The sequence below is a fragment of the Neomonachus schauinslandi genome, chromosome 3 (genome assembly GCF_002201575.2).
Source record: "Neomonachus schauinslandi chromosome 3, ASM220157v2, whole genome shotgun sequence".
Lineage (NCBI taxonomy): Eukaryota > Metazoa > Chordata > Mammalia > Carnivora > Phocidae > Neomonachus > Neomonachus schauinslandi.
In genome coordinates, this window is record NC_058405.1 from 188,128,807 (window position 1) to 188,145,929 (window position 17,123).

At 50.4% G+C, this 17,123-nt stretch overlaps 1 protein-coding gene across 2 annotated transcripts in view; it reads left to right on the plus strand.

The window, feature by feature from the left end:
• Positions 1–17,123, plus strand: part of AGAP1 (ArfGAP with GTPase domain, ankyrin repeat and PH domain 1) — a 338,554-nt gene that overhangs the window by 132,069 nt on the left and 189,362 nt on the right. For both annotated transcript variants that reach the window (XM_044913774.1, XM_021679032.1), the window contains exon 9: positions 11,315–11,419. In XM_044913774.1, the coding sequence (XP_044769709.1) occupies positions 11,315–11,419 (105 nt within the window). The remainder of the gene's footprint in view (positions 1–11,314; positions 11,420–17,123) is intronic.

The following is a 17,123-nucleotide window of genomic DNA, read 5'->3' on the forward strand; positions in this document are numbered from 1 at the left end:
ACAGAGAAGCAGCTGCAGGTTTCTTATTATTGCTTATACAGGGGTTCCTCTCTGCCGCGTCCCCGAGTCACTGTGCAGGGGCACGGACCCGGTTTTGTGCAATGCCCGTCCACCCTGGCAGGAAGCGATGGGGCCCCTGCGACCCCAGCCTCACTCTGACCGCCTGGACACCTGGACGCGCTGGCTCCCTGGGCAGGCGATTGAGTTCAGGTTCATTTCGTGTTGCTAGAGGAGAACCCTCCCAGCTGCGCGGAGCCCTTTGCAGATGGTGGTGTGCCAGCCCCCAGGGCTGGCCGGGCGGGAGGGGAGGTCGCCGCCAAGGAGGAGCCCGAGGAGCCCCGCATCCCGGTCCGTGTCGGGGGGCCTCCTACAGGGGTGTCACCCCGCAGACGTTAAGTACAGATATTGTCACCCCTGCTGCTGAACACCCGGTGACAGAAGGGGCAGGATGAAAGGCAAGAAGAACGAGGTGATCAAGAGATAATATTAACTGGAAAAATCAAGAAGGGATCTGTCAGTCTGGGTGGACAAACATTTCTTTCTTGGCGTCCTCTGCTTGTCTTTGGCCGAAGGAAGTGTTTCTCTGTAAGTGGCCCAACATGGAGCAGCGTCGGTGGGTTTTTCTGCACGCGTGTTTAGAATTCATTCAGTTCTCGTTGGGACTTAATGATTCCAGGCCGACCCAACGGGAAGCGGAAATCTCCGTGGCCTTCCTGCCTGCCCACACGGTGCCAGAAGGGGTGAGAAACCCAACAAACTTTTCTCCCTTCGCCATCATTGTTCTCGGGCTTGTTACTCTGTGGACACGGTATTAAATCAGATTCTGTGTCTATCATTATTAAAATGTGAAGTGTGTCGGTCACAAAGCATACATTTCGGGGCAGTTAGCTGAATAATTCCTTTCTTTATTATCCCAAATTACTGCTGAGCTCTGGAGAGGGGACCGGTTTAGCCAATTATTGCCATTTGAGCTGGATTTGTGGGTGATTAGCTCCTGGTCGAATCCAGTCCCGGCCGGCGCTTTGAAGCCCGCGCCGTGTGATTTTCTCAGCAGTGAGGTAGGAATAGACGCGGCTAATGACAGCAAGGTCGCGCGGGTGAGCTGACCTGTGTGTGGCGCAGGTTTGGGTTTCGCAAATAGGGCATCCACAATAGCAACTGTGGCACTAACCCTGCCGTGCATAATCGGGGCTTTCTAGGATTGTCGGAGATGCTGACAGCTCAATTAAAGTGTAACCCTTTGTACCCTACAGCCTGGCAGAATAACAGAAATATTACTAACCAGAGAGGGGAGGGGGCCACGAGGGAGCCGGGGAAAGATCCAGAATCGGCTCCTCGGCCCCCTCCCCCACTCCCTCCCGGCACAGAACAAGCTGGGAGAAAAGCCTCCATTTGCGGTATAATAGATCCTCTGGAGGAGGGAGAGGGAGACAAATATTACTTAAAAAAAAAAAAAGAATTCAGTTAAGCTGGGGGGGGGGGGGGGGGGGGGGGGCTCCCTGTTGTTTCTATGAAAACACTTTAAACTGGGAAGAAAGTTAAGACGGTATAATTGTGGCCGAGCTCACATGTGCTGAGCTCAAATTGGTCCGGCCTCTTCTGCCAAAGCTTACATCCAAGCATCACGTTGGTGAATTTGCCGCAAGTTTTCCATTTGAGGAGGAGCTGGGGAAACCAGTTAATTGGGATTATTATTTCCTCGCGCACAGTGAATGATTATGTTATTGATTTACTGCTTACACTTAAGAGCGTTTTTTACACCTTGAACGACAAGCCGTTCTGACCCACGGTGTGTCTGTAGTCTTGGTCATTTTTGTCACACTTGGTTTTTTTTTCTCTTAAACCCTGTAACATGGGATTCGCTCATCCAGATTTGACTCGATGGCATTTTAATTGAGTGGCAAGATGCTACTCCTTCCCCATGGCTTTTGTTTTTTGGGTTTTTTTTTTTAATTTCATTTATTTCTTTGATAGAGCACAAGTAGGGGGAGCAGCAGGCTCCCCGCCGAGCAGGGAGCCCGATATGGGACTTGATCCCAGGACCTGGGATCATGACCTGAGCCAAAGGCAGATGTTTAACAACTGAGCCACCCAGGTGCCCCTCCTTCCCCATGTTTTAATTTTGGTTTTAGGTTTTTGATGGAGCGCTTGCATATTTGGAGATATTTTAGAACGAGGAATGGCTCTACATTAGGGTAATTATTATCAGGACTAACCATGCACCAGGTACTGATAAGGGAATCTGGGAGCCCAAGCCAGCCTGGACAGCCCAGCCCCCCACCCCCCACAGAATTCCCAGTCCCGGATGGAGATGACCCATGTGTCCCCTTGGGGACTGGGCGTTCGAGGTGCCTGATAGACCCTCAGGGAAGGACATCCAGTTGGGACTGAAAAGTGAGACTCCCTGAGTAGGGAGGTGACCGCTGCAAGGACAGGTGTGACCAGGGGCCCGTGGGGCACTGTGCCCTCTGCTGTGGGGTATGCTGGCGGGGAAGAGAGCTTCTCAGCCCTGCAGCAGCTCCCAGCCTAGGCGCACGTTCACACGCCACCGCGTTCATCCGCTGGGGCTGCCAAGACAAGGTGCCGAGGACCTGGTGCCTCCGACAACGACTTTATTTCCTCACAGTTCTGGAGACCAGAATCCGAGATCAAGGTGTCCTCGGGGTGGTTTTCCTCAGAGGCCTGTCTCCTTGGTGTGGGGATGGTGCCTTCTCTTTGTCTCCCCATGGCCTTGTCTCTGTGCCTGTCTGTGTCCTCACTCCCTCTTCTCACAAGGACACCAGTCAGATTGGAAGAGGGCCCGTCTCACGGCCCCACTTAACCTTACTCACCTCTTTAAAGACCTGTCTGCACATGCAGTCCTATCGTGAAGCATGGGGGCCAGGATTTCCACATTCGAATTTGAGGAGGACATAATTCCACCCCCAACAGCCAGTATCTAAAGGTCTGGATGATGCTTGTTTCAGGAGAGGTTATGGAAGCCTGGAGCCCACAGCCCTGCTGCTCAGGGCTGAAGGGTAGGGGTGTTCACCAGGATGGCAGGGAGGAAGGGGACGATTCGAGCAGGGCATTCCAGGGAGATAGAATAGAATTTGCACTTTTAAATAAAATTGATGGCTGCTGGGCTGCTTTTGCACAGTTTCCTCTCCTGGAGCTGGGCTCCACACCCACTTTCTGTAAAGGGCCCCGTAGCAAGTACTTTGGGCTTCCCTGCAACTCCTGAGCTCAGCCAGTGCAGGGTGAAGGCGGCAATGCTTACGAGTGAGAGTAGCTGCGTTCTCAGTAGACCTTATTTACAAGAGGCAGAAGGTTAGATTTGGCCCCTAGGCCAGGCTTGGCCAGCCCCAGTCCTGTGGGATTCCCAGCACCAACGGTCCATATTCAAGTGCACTGGACGGGACATCGTGTGTCAGCGATGGAGGGCCGTGGGGGCAAGGCCTGTGCAGACTTGACCCCCACAAGAGGTGTTGCAGTGTGTCCCTTGCCACTCACGCGAGTCCAGGTGCGCTCCTGGGAAGTGTGCATTTGTTGTTCGCAAGGGAGAGCTTAGCGTGAGGGGAGAGCTGGGGCAGGACGGGTAGTTTTCGTTCTGGAAGAGCAGGACATTAGGAGGGACAACAGGGAGACTGTGACATGGGAAAAGACTGTCCCTGCTCCTGGTACCACCCCTTCGCATTCCCCAATTTCTTTTTTTTTTTTTTTTTAAGATTTTATTTATTTATTTGAGAGAGAGAGAATGAGAGACAGAGAGCACGAGAGGGAGGAGGGTCAGAGGGAGAAGCAGACTCCCCGCCGAGCAGGGAGCCCGATGCGGGACTCGATCCCGGGACTCCAGGATCATGACCTGAGCCGAAGGCAGTCGCTTAACCAACTGAGCCACCCAGGCGCCCCCGCATTCCCCAATTTCTAATGATGAGCTTCTGTCACCTTCCACCCACATAAACATGCTTTTCTAGGTGTTTTTTTGTGTTTTTTTTGGGGGGGGGGGTTCGTTGTTGTTTTGTTTTGTTTTTGTCAGCTCCATACCCAACGTGGGGCTCGATCTCACGACCCCAAGATCAAGAGTTGCATGCTCTACCAACTGAGCCAGCCAGGCGCCCCTCTTTGTTTTTTTTTTTTTTTTAAGTAAACCACAAGTTTTAATACATGTCACAGGAAAAATCTTGATTAGAATAAAAGTAATAAACACAAATGTGAAGACTGATCGGAGTTCATACTCTTTGGATCTCTGTTAAAGATGCCACCATTTCTCCACAATGTTTTAGAAATACCTGGATACTTTAACTGCTGTAATGAGAATCTGTTCCAAACTATGAAGACCGTGAATCATAAAACACGGAGGAACCGTAACAGGTGTTTATTACAGAACCAAAGAAGTACTCAAACATCGCTTTTTTTTTTTAGAAGTATAGAGACACTGAACCTCGCTGAGCTTGTGTGGATGTGTTTAAGCCATGGAAAAACTTGTTTTTAAACTCCAGTGCAGCAGGGTACGTTCAGTCCCGTGCGCGCACGGCCTCGGGCCACTGTCCGAGCCGATGAGAGATGCTCCCTCGGGAGCAAAGGTGGTCTGATCGTCACGTGGAGCAGCCTGCCGCCGCTGGCTGGTACCCCCTCGCTACAGAGGACTGTGGCCATTAAATGTCCCCCTGGGTCGCGATGAACTCCGTGCTGGCAGACAACACTGCCGCTCGGTCCCTCAAACTCAAAACAAAGACTGATTGGCCTGGTTAAGACCCCCAGTCTCTAATGCAGTCAGTAAATCTTTGTTGGTAAATAATTGCTATCGAGCAGAGTTTTAATAGAAATTTATGAGTGGTGTTTTATCACAGCTTGGGGCTGCAGCAAGCACTGAGTGATGAATTTCAGATAGCACTTACATTCGTTACATTAACTTTGTGAGTTATTTAAAGCTTGTACACTTAACATTGCTTTTGGCTTTCTGTGACCTCTTGGGACTCAGCAGAGAATACACACGACTAATAAAGAGATTGCAGCCAAAAGACAACTCTCCCCTTTGCTCCACCACAGGAAAAGTTCCTTGAGCAAAAAAAGCAGGAAGTGCCTGCTTGAAATCCTGTTCTTCTGGTTGTAGATCATTAAAATCGCAGTCTTTCTGATGCACCAGTAAATTAACTAGGTGGTAGCAATTAGATCAACATGTGCCATTTCCAAGTAAGATCAGAGGAACATAGGAGAGGTCACAAAGCCCTTCTGTTTCTTTTTTTTTTAAAGATTTTATTTATTTATTTGACAGAGAGAGACACGGCGAGAGAGGGAACACAAGCAGGGGGAGTGGGAGAGGGAGAAGCAGGCTCCCCGCAGAGCAGGGAGCCCGATGCGGGACTCGATCCCAGGACCCTGGGATCATGACCTGAGCTGAAGGCAGTCGCTTAACCAACTGAGCCACCCAGGCGCCGAGCCCTTCTGTTTCTTACTGTGCAAACAAGTAAAAGATCTCAAAGCTTTAAAATTGGTCTGGAGGGCAAAGTGATTCACGGGTATAGACCCGTCACCCCTGGCTCGTCCTGCTGCGCTGGTTACCTGTTGCTGGTAATTACCCCCAATCACAGTGATTTAAAACCATCCCATTTTATTTCTCATGAGTCCGAGGGTCAGGCATTTCGGCCAGGCATCATGGAGACATCTCTGCCCCACAGAAGCCTTCCAGGGCTGGGACAGCCAGGATCCTTCCTTCAGTCCTGCCTTTAGTGCCTTGACAGACGTGGCTCAGACTCCTGGGTGTCGAGCCAGCAGCTCAGCGGCCATCCCGTAGCTGGCACCGGGGCTGTCCTCCATGTAGCCTTGGGGTCTCCCTCTTCACAGTCTCCCCAGTAGGAGAGTCGGAATCCTCATGAGGCCACTGAGGGCTCCTAGGGGCAGAAAAACAGGAGCTGTTGGACTTTCACCTTAGCTAGAGCGGGCCCAGCCTCGTCTCCACCACATTCTGTGGGCTAAAGGGGTTCAGAAGGCCCCCAGGGACCACATAGGAGCAGATTTTTTTTGAGGGTAATCTTTGGAGACTAGCTACTTCAGTCTGCCCTCGCACATGCAAAGCACCCTCCCCCTGCCCTTGGATTCTCAAAGCGTCATCCCGTGGTGGCATCCAGCTCAGGCTTTGGAAGCCCGGGATTGTCATCTGCATCAGGTGCATGTGGATGAGCCTCCTTGGATGTGATCCTTGCCATCTGAAGACCAGGGGACTCCAGAGACGAGTCACCTGACACACACACATGCACACACACGGGACAGAACCCTTCAGCCGGAAAGGGGAGTGCACAGCCTGTAGCAGTTACTAGTCTAGTCCATAGCAGCTCCGAACCCAGCCAGGCACATGTTGCTAATCACCCTGCTCGGGGCACAGGGCGGGGAGGGGGTGTTCTCTCCCCAGGACACCCTCCTGGGCCCGGGGCTCTGCTGTCTCAGCCGACCTTCCTTTTCCCTAAGAAATGGCCTGGTTTTGCAGCTGTGTGGCTCTCTCAGCCTGCTTCCTGCTGGTCTTAGTTTGAGGGTCAGAGGTCTCTTTCCATTTTAGACTTGCGCTGCGCCTTTTAGTCCAACAGAATACAATTCCTTTAAAACCCTTGTGGGTGTCCTTTGTATCAAATAGTAATTTATTCCATTAGACAAAAGCCAACCCACAGGTCCTTGTCTCTGGTCCACACATGCTCTCTAATTGGAAGGGTCCCTGAGGCCGTGCCTTAAATCTTTGAGTTCTCAAGACAAGGGTCCAACTGCTGCAACCTTGCTGGGTCCTCATTCTGAGATCACATCTCCTGGCATCCCCTGGATTGGATCTTTGTTCTGAGGCCAGTTCTTACCCTGAGTTTTCTGCTGGCAGGAGAAGCTGGGAATGAGAAACGATTTTTCTTATGTTGGTGTTTAAATTGGGAATATTTTCTCTAATTCTGCTGAAAAGCTGAACATCCCTGATTCCCCCCCACCCCCCCCCCCCCCCACCCCTTAAGAGCCAGTAGCACGGTGAGCGTTCTGCTCGGAAATCTCCTCTCCCGGGCTCCCCGGGCCAGCCGACTGTGCCTCACGTTCCCGCAGACAGCAGGTCAGCTGATGGCTCTGCCCCTGCCCCGCTGGGGCGCCGTTTGTCCAAACCCAGGTAGCGTCTTCCTCCCTGTCCTTCTTGGCTCCGTCAACAGCTGTTCAGGTCCTGCAGCCTCAGCCAGCTGCCTGGTGCCAAGCCAGTGGCACGTGTCTGTGGATTTTATTACTGCAGCATAGGGTGCTAATTCTGAGTTTCTTATCTGTCACTGCCTTGAGGATCTATCTACTTAATCTACTTAGTGATTTCAGAAAACAGTCACTGTTTCTCGTGCTTCGGTGGCTCAGGACCACAGACAGAGCACAGCATGGCTTCTCGCTCAGACCTCCCCAAAGCACAGAAGCTGCCAAATCTAACATTTAAACTCCATGTAGATAGCATCCCTTCCACTGCTTCTGTTGGTTCAAGTGAGCCAGAGGCATCTCCAGGTCCGCGTGCGATGATTTCTATGGGGGCACGAATCCCTAGAGGCGGGGTGCACGGGGAGCCATCCCTGGGGACCAGCTGCCGTGCTGGCTGTGTGGGGGAAGTTACGTAAACTCTCGGTGCCTCAGTGGCCTCACCTGCAAAATGGGGATAATCATAGTAACTGCTTACGTTGGGTTGTGAGCTCTCTGTGGGTTAATAGTTGTAAGGCTCTTAGAGCAGTGAGCCCAATACTGTTTTGAGACGGAAAATTTTTAAAAAATAGATGCATAAGCCACTTATGAGTTAAATAAAACCCTAACCACAGTGATGTCCACACTGTGGTAGCTGGTCAGTGAGAAGCGGTCTGAAGCGAGAGATTGTTTTCGTGTGTACAGAAGTGGTATCTGAAAGATAGACCAAGTATGCGTTGTGACATCCACCCTCACAGTTTCGCCCTGGGTAACACAGAATCAAAGAGACTTAGGATCATGACGCCCATTTGCACCCGCTGACAGGAACTGCCCGCCCATGTGTGTCTCTGGCAGGGAGCCTTCCGGCCTCTCTCATCCTCTGGCAAGTGGGACCATGACTTCATGGCCTTTAAAAGTTGAAAATGAGCTGTTTCCAGATTTTCCATTTTCTTGGTCCTTAAGTAGACAATGTGTGCGTTCGGGATGGCAGAAGCATCGTCGATGAAGTCCGAGGGGCTGCCAGGACGCTAGGCTTCTCATGGCACCGATAGAAGTCTGTCCCAAAGGGCACAGTGGGTTTTCTCTCCTTCTTGAGCATGTTGGGGGGCTCTGTTCAGAGGGGGGCCCCACCGTGGCAGAGCAGTTGGGACCTTGTACTTCTGGAAGAGTCTGGGACTAAGAAGGGGCTCCTGATATGTAACCACGTGGTGGGATGTCTCACTGGGGCTTTGCGGTAGCTCCTCGGTTCCTCCCAATGAGGGCACATCAGAGGGGGCCTCCTCTCTCCGTGTGGCTCCAGAATTACGACCCAGGCTCATCCTCACCCCTCTGGCAGCAGCAGACCACTGCTCCCGCAGCTCCAGCTGTCCAGACCCAAGGGCTCCCTGGCATATGGCTGCCCAGGCAGGACTAGGTGACTCTGGGCACGAATCGTGAAAAAATGCTAGTCTAGCAGAGTCGGGACTGAGTGGTTTAAGCTCTGGGGTCTTTTTATTTTTTTTTTTAAGATTTTATTTATTTATTCATGAGAGACAGAGAGAGAGGCAGAAGCAGAGGGAGAAGCAGACACCCACTGAGCAGGGAGCTGGACGCGGGACTCGATCCCAGGACCCTGGGGTCGTGACCTGAGCTGAAGGCAGACGCTTAACCGATTGAGCCACCCAGGCATCCCCTGGGTTCTTTTTAGACTCTCAAACCCCCTGGTTCTCACTTGGTACAAACACTCTGAAAAAAAATCAGTGTTTGGAATGAACTTCAGCAAAAAAAGAAAAAGAAACTAAAAGAGAACACGTTTTTAATCCGCAGAAGCTGTTTGCTGAGTCTTGTCATTTGTCATCTGATTGAGCGTCTGATTACAGAACTTCACCTCGTGGCTGCTTCGGCTTCTCATTGGGGCTCATGCGTCTCTTCACGATGCCTCTGAGGATATGGGCTCTTTTATCAGTCACGGAGCGGCGGGTGCAGCTGGCGGGCCCTAACTTGGGTGCCGCGCCAAGGCGGGGAGCAGGGCAGCCGAGCGGCTCCATCGGCACAGAAATCTTGGGTGGTTGGGTAATGAACCCAGCGGGGACCTGGGCCAGAGAGCAGAGGCATGGCTCCTAGGACGCCGGGGTGTTCTTCAGCCCTGCTGACTTGTACAGCATTTGAATCATAATCAGAGATTATCCTGCAAGGTGAACCATAGACTTTATTTAAGATTGACAAGATTTGGACATTCAGTTTTCCCAGCACCAAGATAAGTCAGCCTATTTTAGTTCCCCGACAATGTCATCTCCTCTCGTTGCCTCCTGGTTGGACTGTTTCCCTCTATCTCCTTAGGAGTGAGTCCTGACAGCCCCCACTGGGGAGAGGATAATTGTGCATATGGGATTTGCTCGTGAAAGTACCCACAGTCTAGCCAGGAGCTGTGTAGGGCCATCTGCATGGAGCCCCGGGGCTGGGTGAGGGTGCAGCCTGCATTTTTGTCTGAGTGCAGACGGACAAAGCTTTCTGAGGCCTGGAGCAGCTCTCAGCTACCGGTGACACCGAGGTGACCCCTGGCCCCTGATATTGTTGGAATTCCATCTGAAATGGATGGTGGAAAATGAGCCCACAGGAGAACATCTGTGAAGTTTTGTTAAGCTAAGTTTAAAAATCTTAGAAATCTGCCAGAGAGGGAAATGTTACGATTTTAAATGATCACTTATTTATTTACTGTTGAATCACCAGCAGTGACAGCCCCTCTCCCTAGTTCTTACTCTGCAGGGGGACCTCAAATCACCTGGGTTTGTAACCAGCATTTTCCTCTGGGCCTGCCTGACTCTGTTGGTCTCCGTGCCATATTTGGTTTAGATTGTTTTTTCTTAGGTTCTAAGAAATCAAGGTATGTTGAGTGATGGCCGTGTGTTTTCTTCATGTAATAAGAACATGCAAAGGGATGACCTTCCAAAGGTTCACTTGTGAGTTTCTTCAACCTTAGAAATATTTTCCCCCAGAAACTTTTCAGGGGTTGAGTCAGGCTTCCCAGCTGGCTCGTCATCCATTATATTCGTGAAAATTGGTGTAGAAAGCAGTATTGTCATGGTATTTGGAACTTGAACCTAATTATCCCAAAAGTGCTTCCTTTCTCTTACCTCGTGTTGTGGTTCCTGGGGGACAGCAGAATTAGGAGTTCGGACGAAGCTGTACAAGTTCACGAGGACACACATGGGCACCTCTGCTTTTGTAACACTCTTTCTCACACTCAGAACTTAGCTCGGCCTCGGCCCGGGTGCACTAACTAGCATGCATTCTTCTTGTGCCTTCTCAGTCATCCTTACCATCCTGTGAGTTTCTAAACGGGCAGTGAGAGGAAGAACAAGAACAAGCCAGGAGACGCTTTGCTTTCCCTTGTTTCCTGAGGGCGTGGAGCCTCCCCCCACCCTCCAGGGAAGGAAAACCCCAAGTCAAGGCTGAGCTCAATGCTGGCCATGGGTTTCCACCCCAGGAAAGCCTGGAGGCGATGTGGGAGGTTTGCTGGGAATGAGTAGTTCAAGCAGGAGTAAGCTCCCATCAGTCGTCAAGGGAAGCCTGGGTCCAACATGCTCAAGCATGCTGGCTTCAAATGCTGAATGGTTTTCAAGAAGCCCTAATACGGTTCCATTAAAGATGGATTACATTATCCACGATTTGTCTATTAGATGCTGTTACTAAATTTACAAATGGAATTTCACGTTTAATAAATTAAAAATCCGGAATGAAAAACTGTAAAGCAAAATGCTCTTATTTGTAAATACCAGGAGTTTCAGTATTCAGTTAATGAGTGGTTTTTAGAAAAGGAAATTTAGGTTTCCTTTATTAAAGCGTCATACCTTTAGTTCCAGGTGCTTGCTCAGTTAAAGGAAAGGTACGTGGCGCGTCATGGAGGCTGGTGTATTGCATTTGTCGAACCAACAGCACATCGTTCAGTCTAAACACACACACACGGAAATTGGTTGAACATACACGTTACGCATAAAATAGAAGAGAAAAGCCGAATTACCAAGCTAAAAATAAGTGTGATTTCCATTTTACAATGACAAGAGAAAAATGAACGTTTAAAATTTCTTGAATTACCTATGTGCCTACTTTTTAAGAAAACTTACGGCAGGCTTTATAATTTGTATTTACGAATGAATATGTGGCTCCTTTTCCCTCCTAGGGCATGCTGCTGAAGCGGAGCGGCAAATCACTGAACAAGGAGTGGAAAAAGAAATACGTCACCCTGTGTGACAATGGCGTGCTGACGTACCACCCAAGTTTACATGTGAGTGTGGCCCCTTACACAGGTGACAGGCCCGGAGCTCAGCTCCCATGCTGTGTGTGGCGGGGGTGGGGGTCCTAACAGCATCAGGCCTCTCGTCTCTGAAGTTAAAGTAGTCTTGGGTCTCCTCCATCATAAGATAAATCATACGCCCCTCACTCTCCGCCAGACCACGTGTCTCTCCCTTCCCCTCCCTGACACCCATTTCTGGTTCTCTAATTCTGCAAGGACTTACAAGAAAGGGAACAGATGAAGTAAAATTTTCAATGAAAGTAAAAAGACAAGAGCAGGTAGCAAAAGAAAGAGAAAGTGAGCATATACCTGAGAATCTAGAACAAAATCTGAACAATTACATCAGAACCCAGGACTCCGCTCTGAGCAGCTGAGAAAAACAGGAAAGTTAAAAGCAGTTGGTGACTCAGCTTTTATTGTCAGATAAGAACACAAATCGTTTGTAAGGTAAGAGAAGTTTCTCTGCATGTGTTAATAAAATGAGATATATTGGTGATTTATAGAAGGTAGATTTAAGAGCGGAATTAATTTTATTTTGGGGGAAAATGCAGACATTGTACCCATCGTGAGTTGTCTTAGGAAGTAAAATCTGAAAATGGGGTGTTAATGACAGTTCTCTAACAACACATTCCATGGATCTTGCTTGATATTTATTGGTCTTGATGTACATAAAGGTATAGATTAGAATATATAGTGTTAGCTGCTCATCTGATTGTATCACTGTGGTAAGCTTTTAACTTAAAGGTGTTTAAGTACTTTAAAAATTACAGTTATGAATAAAAAGTTACACATAAGGATATTGAAGAAAATTAAAATCTTAAATTAAATTTAAAATTTTAAAATTTTTAACATTTTAAAATTAAAATGTTCCACAGGACCACCTGTGGAACAGGACTGATAGCATTTTGGGGTGTGTGCTCCCAGCCATTTCTGAGAGTCGGTGCTTTTTCCTCGCATGAGCACGGGGTCAGCCCGTGCTCGCTGTCTGGGCCCACTTCCCTAGATGATGACAGGTCACGTGCACCTGCCCGTGCCCAAGAATACGCTTGTGCGCCGCCATTGTTAATGGTTATGTAACACTCATCGTGCAGATATGCCCTGATTGGTGTAACAGTGTCTCCAAAATGGACGTTTCTCAAATAAATTTACTTTGAATTATTTTTAATGTTTTAAGTCACCAATCAGTGTCCTCTGTTGACATCCCTGTGCCCTCCTCCATTTCCCTGGGACTGATTCCTAGCAGTCGCTTCTGGAGTTGGAAGAGTGCTTGTGTGCTCATGGCTTTGGATATATTTGCCGGATTCCTGAAAAGAGTGTATCGGTTTTTATCCGCTGGCAACATGCCAGAGGGCTTACACCTTCATTCCCATGAGCATTCACCTTCAGAGTAACGTATCTATCATTTTCCAATATAATAGGTAACAAGTGGTATCGTTACTGTTTCATTTGCTTCCTGGGGCGAATTGCCCTTCTTCTCTGCGTCCTGCAGCGATGGCCTTCCCCTTCAGAACCGTGTTACAACACAAGTGTTTCATTGGGCATCCCTGACTTGTTTCTGATGTTGATGGGAACGCCTCCCATGCTTTACCAGGAAGTAGACTTCTGAGATGTCAGTTCTACAGTGTACTGAGAAAACTTCTCTGTGCTTGGTTTATTTTGGCTGACTTGGGAATAGAGTCAGGTTGCTTCTCCAGGAGGCCTGCCTGTGGATGTTCCCACGTCATCTGCAGCCACTGACAGCCTCCATCAGGACGCCAAAGCAGTGCTGGCTCTCTGCTGGGTTCTCTCCCCAGCCCTGCCCCATCAGCTGCCCTCTTGCTGGCTCACATCCTCTTAAAACCACGTCAGGGAACATGGGTCGGATTATTGACCCCATTGCTTTGTGTTGTTTAGAGAGAGGTTGTTTAGAGAGAGAAGTGTAATCAAAATACTCTTCTTGCTAGGACTCACTGACCAGGAAAAAATGGGGTCCAACTGATGAGCATTTCGGGCCACCTTACACTCGCCTGGTAAGCCCAGGCTTGATCGGAGAGACGTCTGCTGCTTCTTGCCAAGGGGAAAAGGTGTGACATCAGTATGTCCCAGAAAGTTCCCATAGGAGGGGTAATGCCACTTACTTCCCATCCCAGCCTCTCAATTAATAGAATCACAGTCAGTTCTTCGAAAATTCTCCCACATGGGCTTCTTCTTGTGATGCCCCTCAGTGCTTGCCAGTTCCTTTACACACACACACACGCACACACGTATGCATGGCTGTTGTTTGAGTACACAAAAGGAGCACAGCAGGGCTTTGCTATATAATTATATAGCAGGCAAGAGCCAATATCATTTTAAAGTGCTATTCAATGAATGACAGTCTCTTATTGATGCAGGTATACCCCTCCCTAAAGGAGTGGTGTAATGTAGGGATGGATTTTAATTACTAGAGCACGGAGACATGGTATGGCCTTCACTGTAATCCTCCTTTGACTTTATTTCCACAACCAAGCTTTGGATGGAAGTTTGGAGAAGTGAGTTCCAGGTATGTGTTCTCTTCCAAGTTGATAGAGAGCTACAGATCCCTAACCTCGGAGTTAGTCTGGCATTCTTTGGCTCAAAATGGGAAGACACGTCAAAGGGATGCCCATGGGCAGAGTCCAGACTTATCTTAGTACAAATTCGGGAGCATACAAATGTGTTGTAAATTCAAGCCTTAAAATTCTATACCATGAAGAATGTTCCAATTATTTTAGTCCAGGAAATTTCAAAAGATGGTAGAACCCAATGATATCAGTTAGACTGATTGCCCTGTGACGCCCACTTTCTTGATGGTCTCCAGGCTGTGTTATGGCTGGAACCCCACGAGGGTGCGTTGGTTGTGAGTGCTTAATTATTGGGGAAATCTGCCCAGATTGGTGGCTTTGGGTTTCATTACTGTTGGTCATCACTGTTAATGGCCATCTGCGCTGATCTGAAATAGCATAGCCTACAGCTCATGTCTCTCCAGGGAGCGAAGGGAAAGAATCTGGCTAAATAATCTGATATTTGTAGATAGAGTGTTCCACAAAGACTAAGTGTTTCTCAGTAGTGGAGTAACTGGGCCAGCTGTGCTACCTACCACTAACTTTCGATGACTAGGTAATGTATTTACCAAAAAGGAACCTGGCGTGCTTTTCTGAGGATGGGAGTCTAACAACAATGCTTCTATAATGGGGTGAGTGGTGGGGGTTTGAGAGCGCCGGGCTTGAGAAGGCATGAACCATGTAGGATTGGAACAGACACTAGGCAGAGCCATGCAGCGGCCCCTTTCCAAACCAGCATGTTGCTGTTTGGACCTTGTCATGAGCGCAAACGTGAATTTCTTGTGCACGTGTGTGCTGCTCACAGTCCCGCTGTGGCTGGACCCAGACTCCACCACCAGCCACCTTCAGCTTGGGGATCGTGCTGAACCCAGGGAGCTGGGCCCAGTTCTTGCACACAGGGCAGAGTAAGAGATCGAATCAAGTTCAGAGGGAAATAGGCTGGCATGGCGAGGGCCCTTAGTCATTTCGTTCAAAGTTGAGATTGCCTGGGAGTATCGGCCACTGGAGTGTGGCCAGTATTGGAGGGCACGGTTCGTGGGGCTGATCCAGATGCCTCCAGTGTTCATTAGCTGAATTAGATTTCCCGGCTGAGCGCCCCAGCCAGTGCTCCTGGACAGACCGACAGGCCAGGCCAAGAGTGTATCGGGACAGGTACAGAGCGTGCCGCCCCCGCAAGCCTCTCCCTTTCCCACTCCTGCCAGATCGATGCCTTGGCTCCTGCAGCCCCCGGGCACTGCAGATCTCCTGAGACCTTTGCTTGGAAAAGATGCTGGAGCAGCAACAGACTCCGGCTTTAGCTTACTTTGGACACTGTGGAAGCAGGAGATGGACCGTTTCCTAAATTTGCCACACATAAAAAAAAAAAAAAAAAACTTGGAAGTTTTTAAATGTCTCCATTGGATACGTTTAAAGTAAAGAAGATCTCCCAGAAGAGTTGAGTTGTGATCCTTGAGAAACCAGTACGGTTTCCTTATTACACAGGTGTCCATGGACATGTTTATGTAAACAGTCATCCTTCAGACACGAACCCCAAGTTTCAAGCCCTAGCATAAGCTTTGTGCACTTTGCTGTGGCAGAAAGCAGCCTCTTCACAACCCAGACCATCGGTGTGTGGCCCCGGCTGCAGGCCGGGCTCCCGGGCTCCCAGCGGAGGGCCACGTGCTTTGAAACGGCGGCTTCGGAAGCAGGCTGCCGGGCATGAGCTGGGGGACCCGGCACCGCAGCATGCGATGGAGTTGGCGTGAGGCTGGCAAGCTCGCCGTGTGCTTGGGATGGGTCGGCTGCCAGGGATGCTCCCCGAAGTTGGTCTCCGAGGACAGCCCGCCTGTCTCAGAACTCACTTCTACAGGCCAGGGAGCTCTGCTGGGTGGTAGCCCCAGGATGTCACTTCCCACTGGGCTCCTTGCTTCCAATCCCTCTTCCTTCCTTCCCACCCTTTCCCAGCCCCATCTTCTTCCAAGGCTTCATTCTTCCCAGTTTGGTGGCATCATCCCCAGCAGGGTCTGTGGTTCCTCCTGAGCCCCAAGCGCACAGATGAATGAGACCAGCCGTCCTCGGTCGCTGTGACAACTCAGCCTGGCCTCGCTCCGTCGTCTGTAGAGTGCAGGCTTTCCCCGCGCCAGAGGGAAGTTGTGGAAGGAAGCCTCTCACCCCAGCCATGTTTCCTGCTGTTGGAAACCTTACACATTTTTCTCACGGAGGAGCGAACGTCTGTCTGTAAGCCTGGGATGGAGTGGCCCGTGCATGACCAGATCACAGGAAGTGATGGTCTCTCTGGGAACCAGGAGGAAAGAGGGAAAAGACTGACCCCCGTAACCCAGACTGAGAAAGTTTCCTGAACGTTGGTGGTGGTGGTGCCTCCCGACCCCGGATGTGCTCACTGTGCGCAACTCATCCGCTTCAGCTGGTCCCCGGGGGCTCAGGGGCCGCCAGCAGGGCCGGCCTCCGGCGGACGGGTCCCCACCTCTCCCGCACTCAGCCCTGGCTGTTCCTCAGGATGGGTGGTCGCCACACTGGCCATCGCCGGTGTGGTGGGGGCAGCAGGGTAGCCGAGGAGAGGCCCTGGCCCGTTGAGGGGCGGCCGAGAGGGTGCACAGCCCCACCCTGGGCCTGGGGGCCGTCCTGCCTTTTAAACACAAGCTGGAGCCTGTCCTTTGGGGCACACATCCGTAGTCTGCAGCGTTCCTTTGGGGTGGGGGGCATCTCACAGTGGACACCAAGCAACTGGCTGGATGGCGTCCACTCTGGAAATCTGGAAGAAGAGTCCTTTGGGTGGGAAGTCTGAGGATCGTGTGTTCACTTCAGAGGCTTAGCCAGCACCTCCAAAACGGAGGCTGACACTAGTGAGGAGAAGCCCATCCCGGGGTCGGGGCCGCTGGGCGGGATCCCTTAGTCACACAGAAAGGTGAGGCCCACCGCATGCCTCGTGGTCTGGGGAAACCCAGGTCACTTGGTGCCTCTTTCTCAAGATGCTGTTTTTGAGTAAGTTGAACTATAGCCCACTTTAGGTAACAGGTGGCTCAGCCAACCTAAGGAAGCTGCTTGGGGTTTGGGGCCGGTCGGGCAGCTGGCCACACTGCTTAGCCCAGGACGCAAGACTGACGGTGCCAACACTGGGGGAGGCCGAGGCCTCC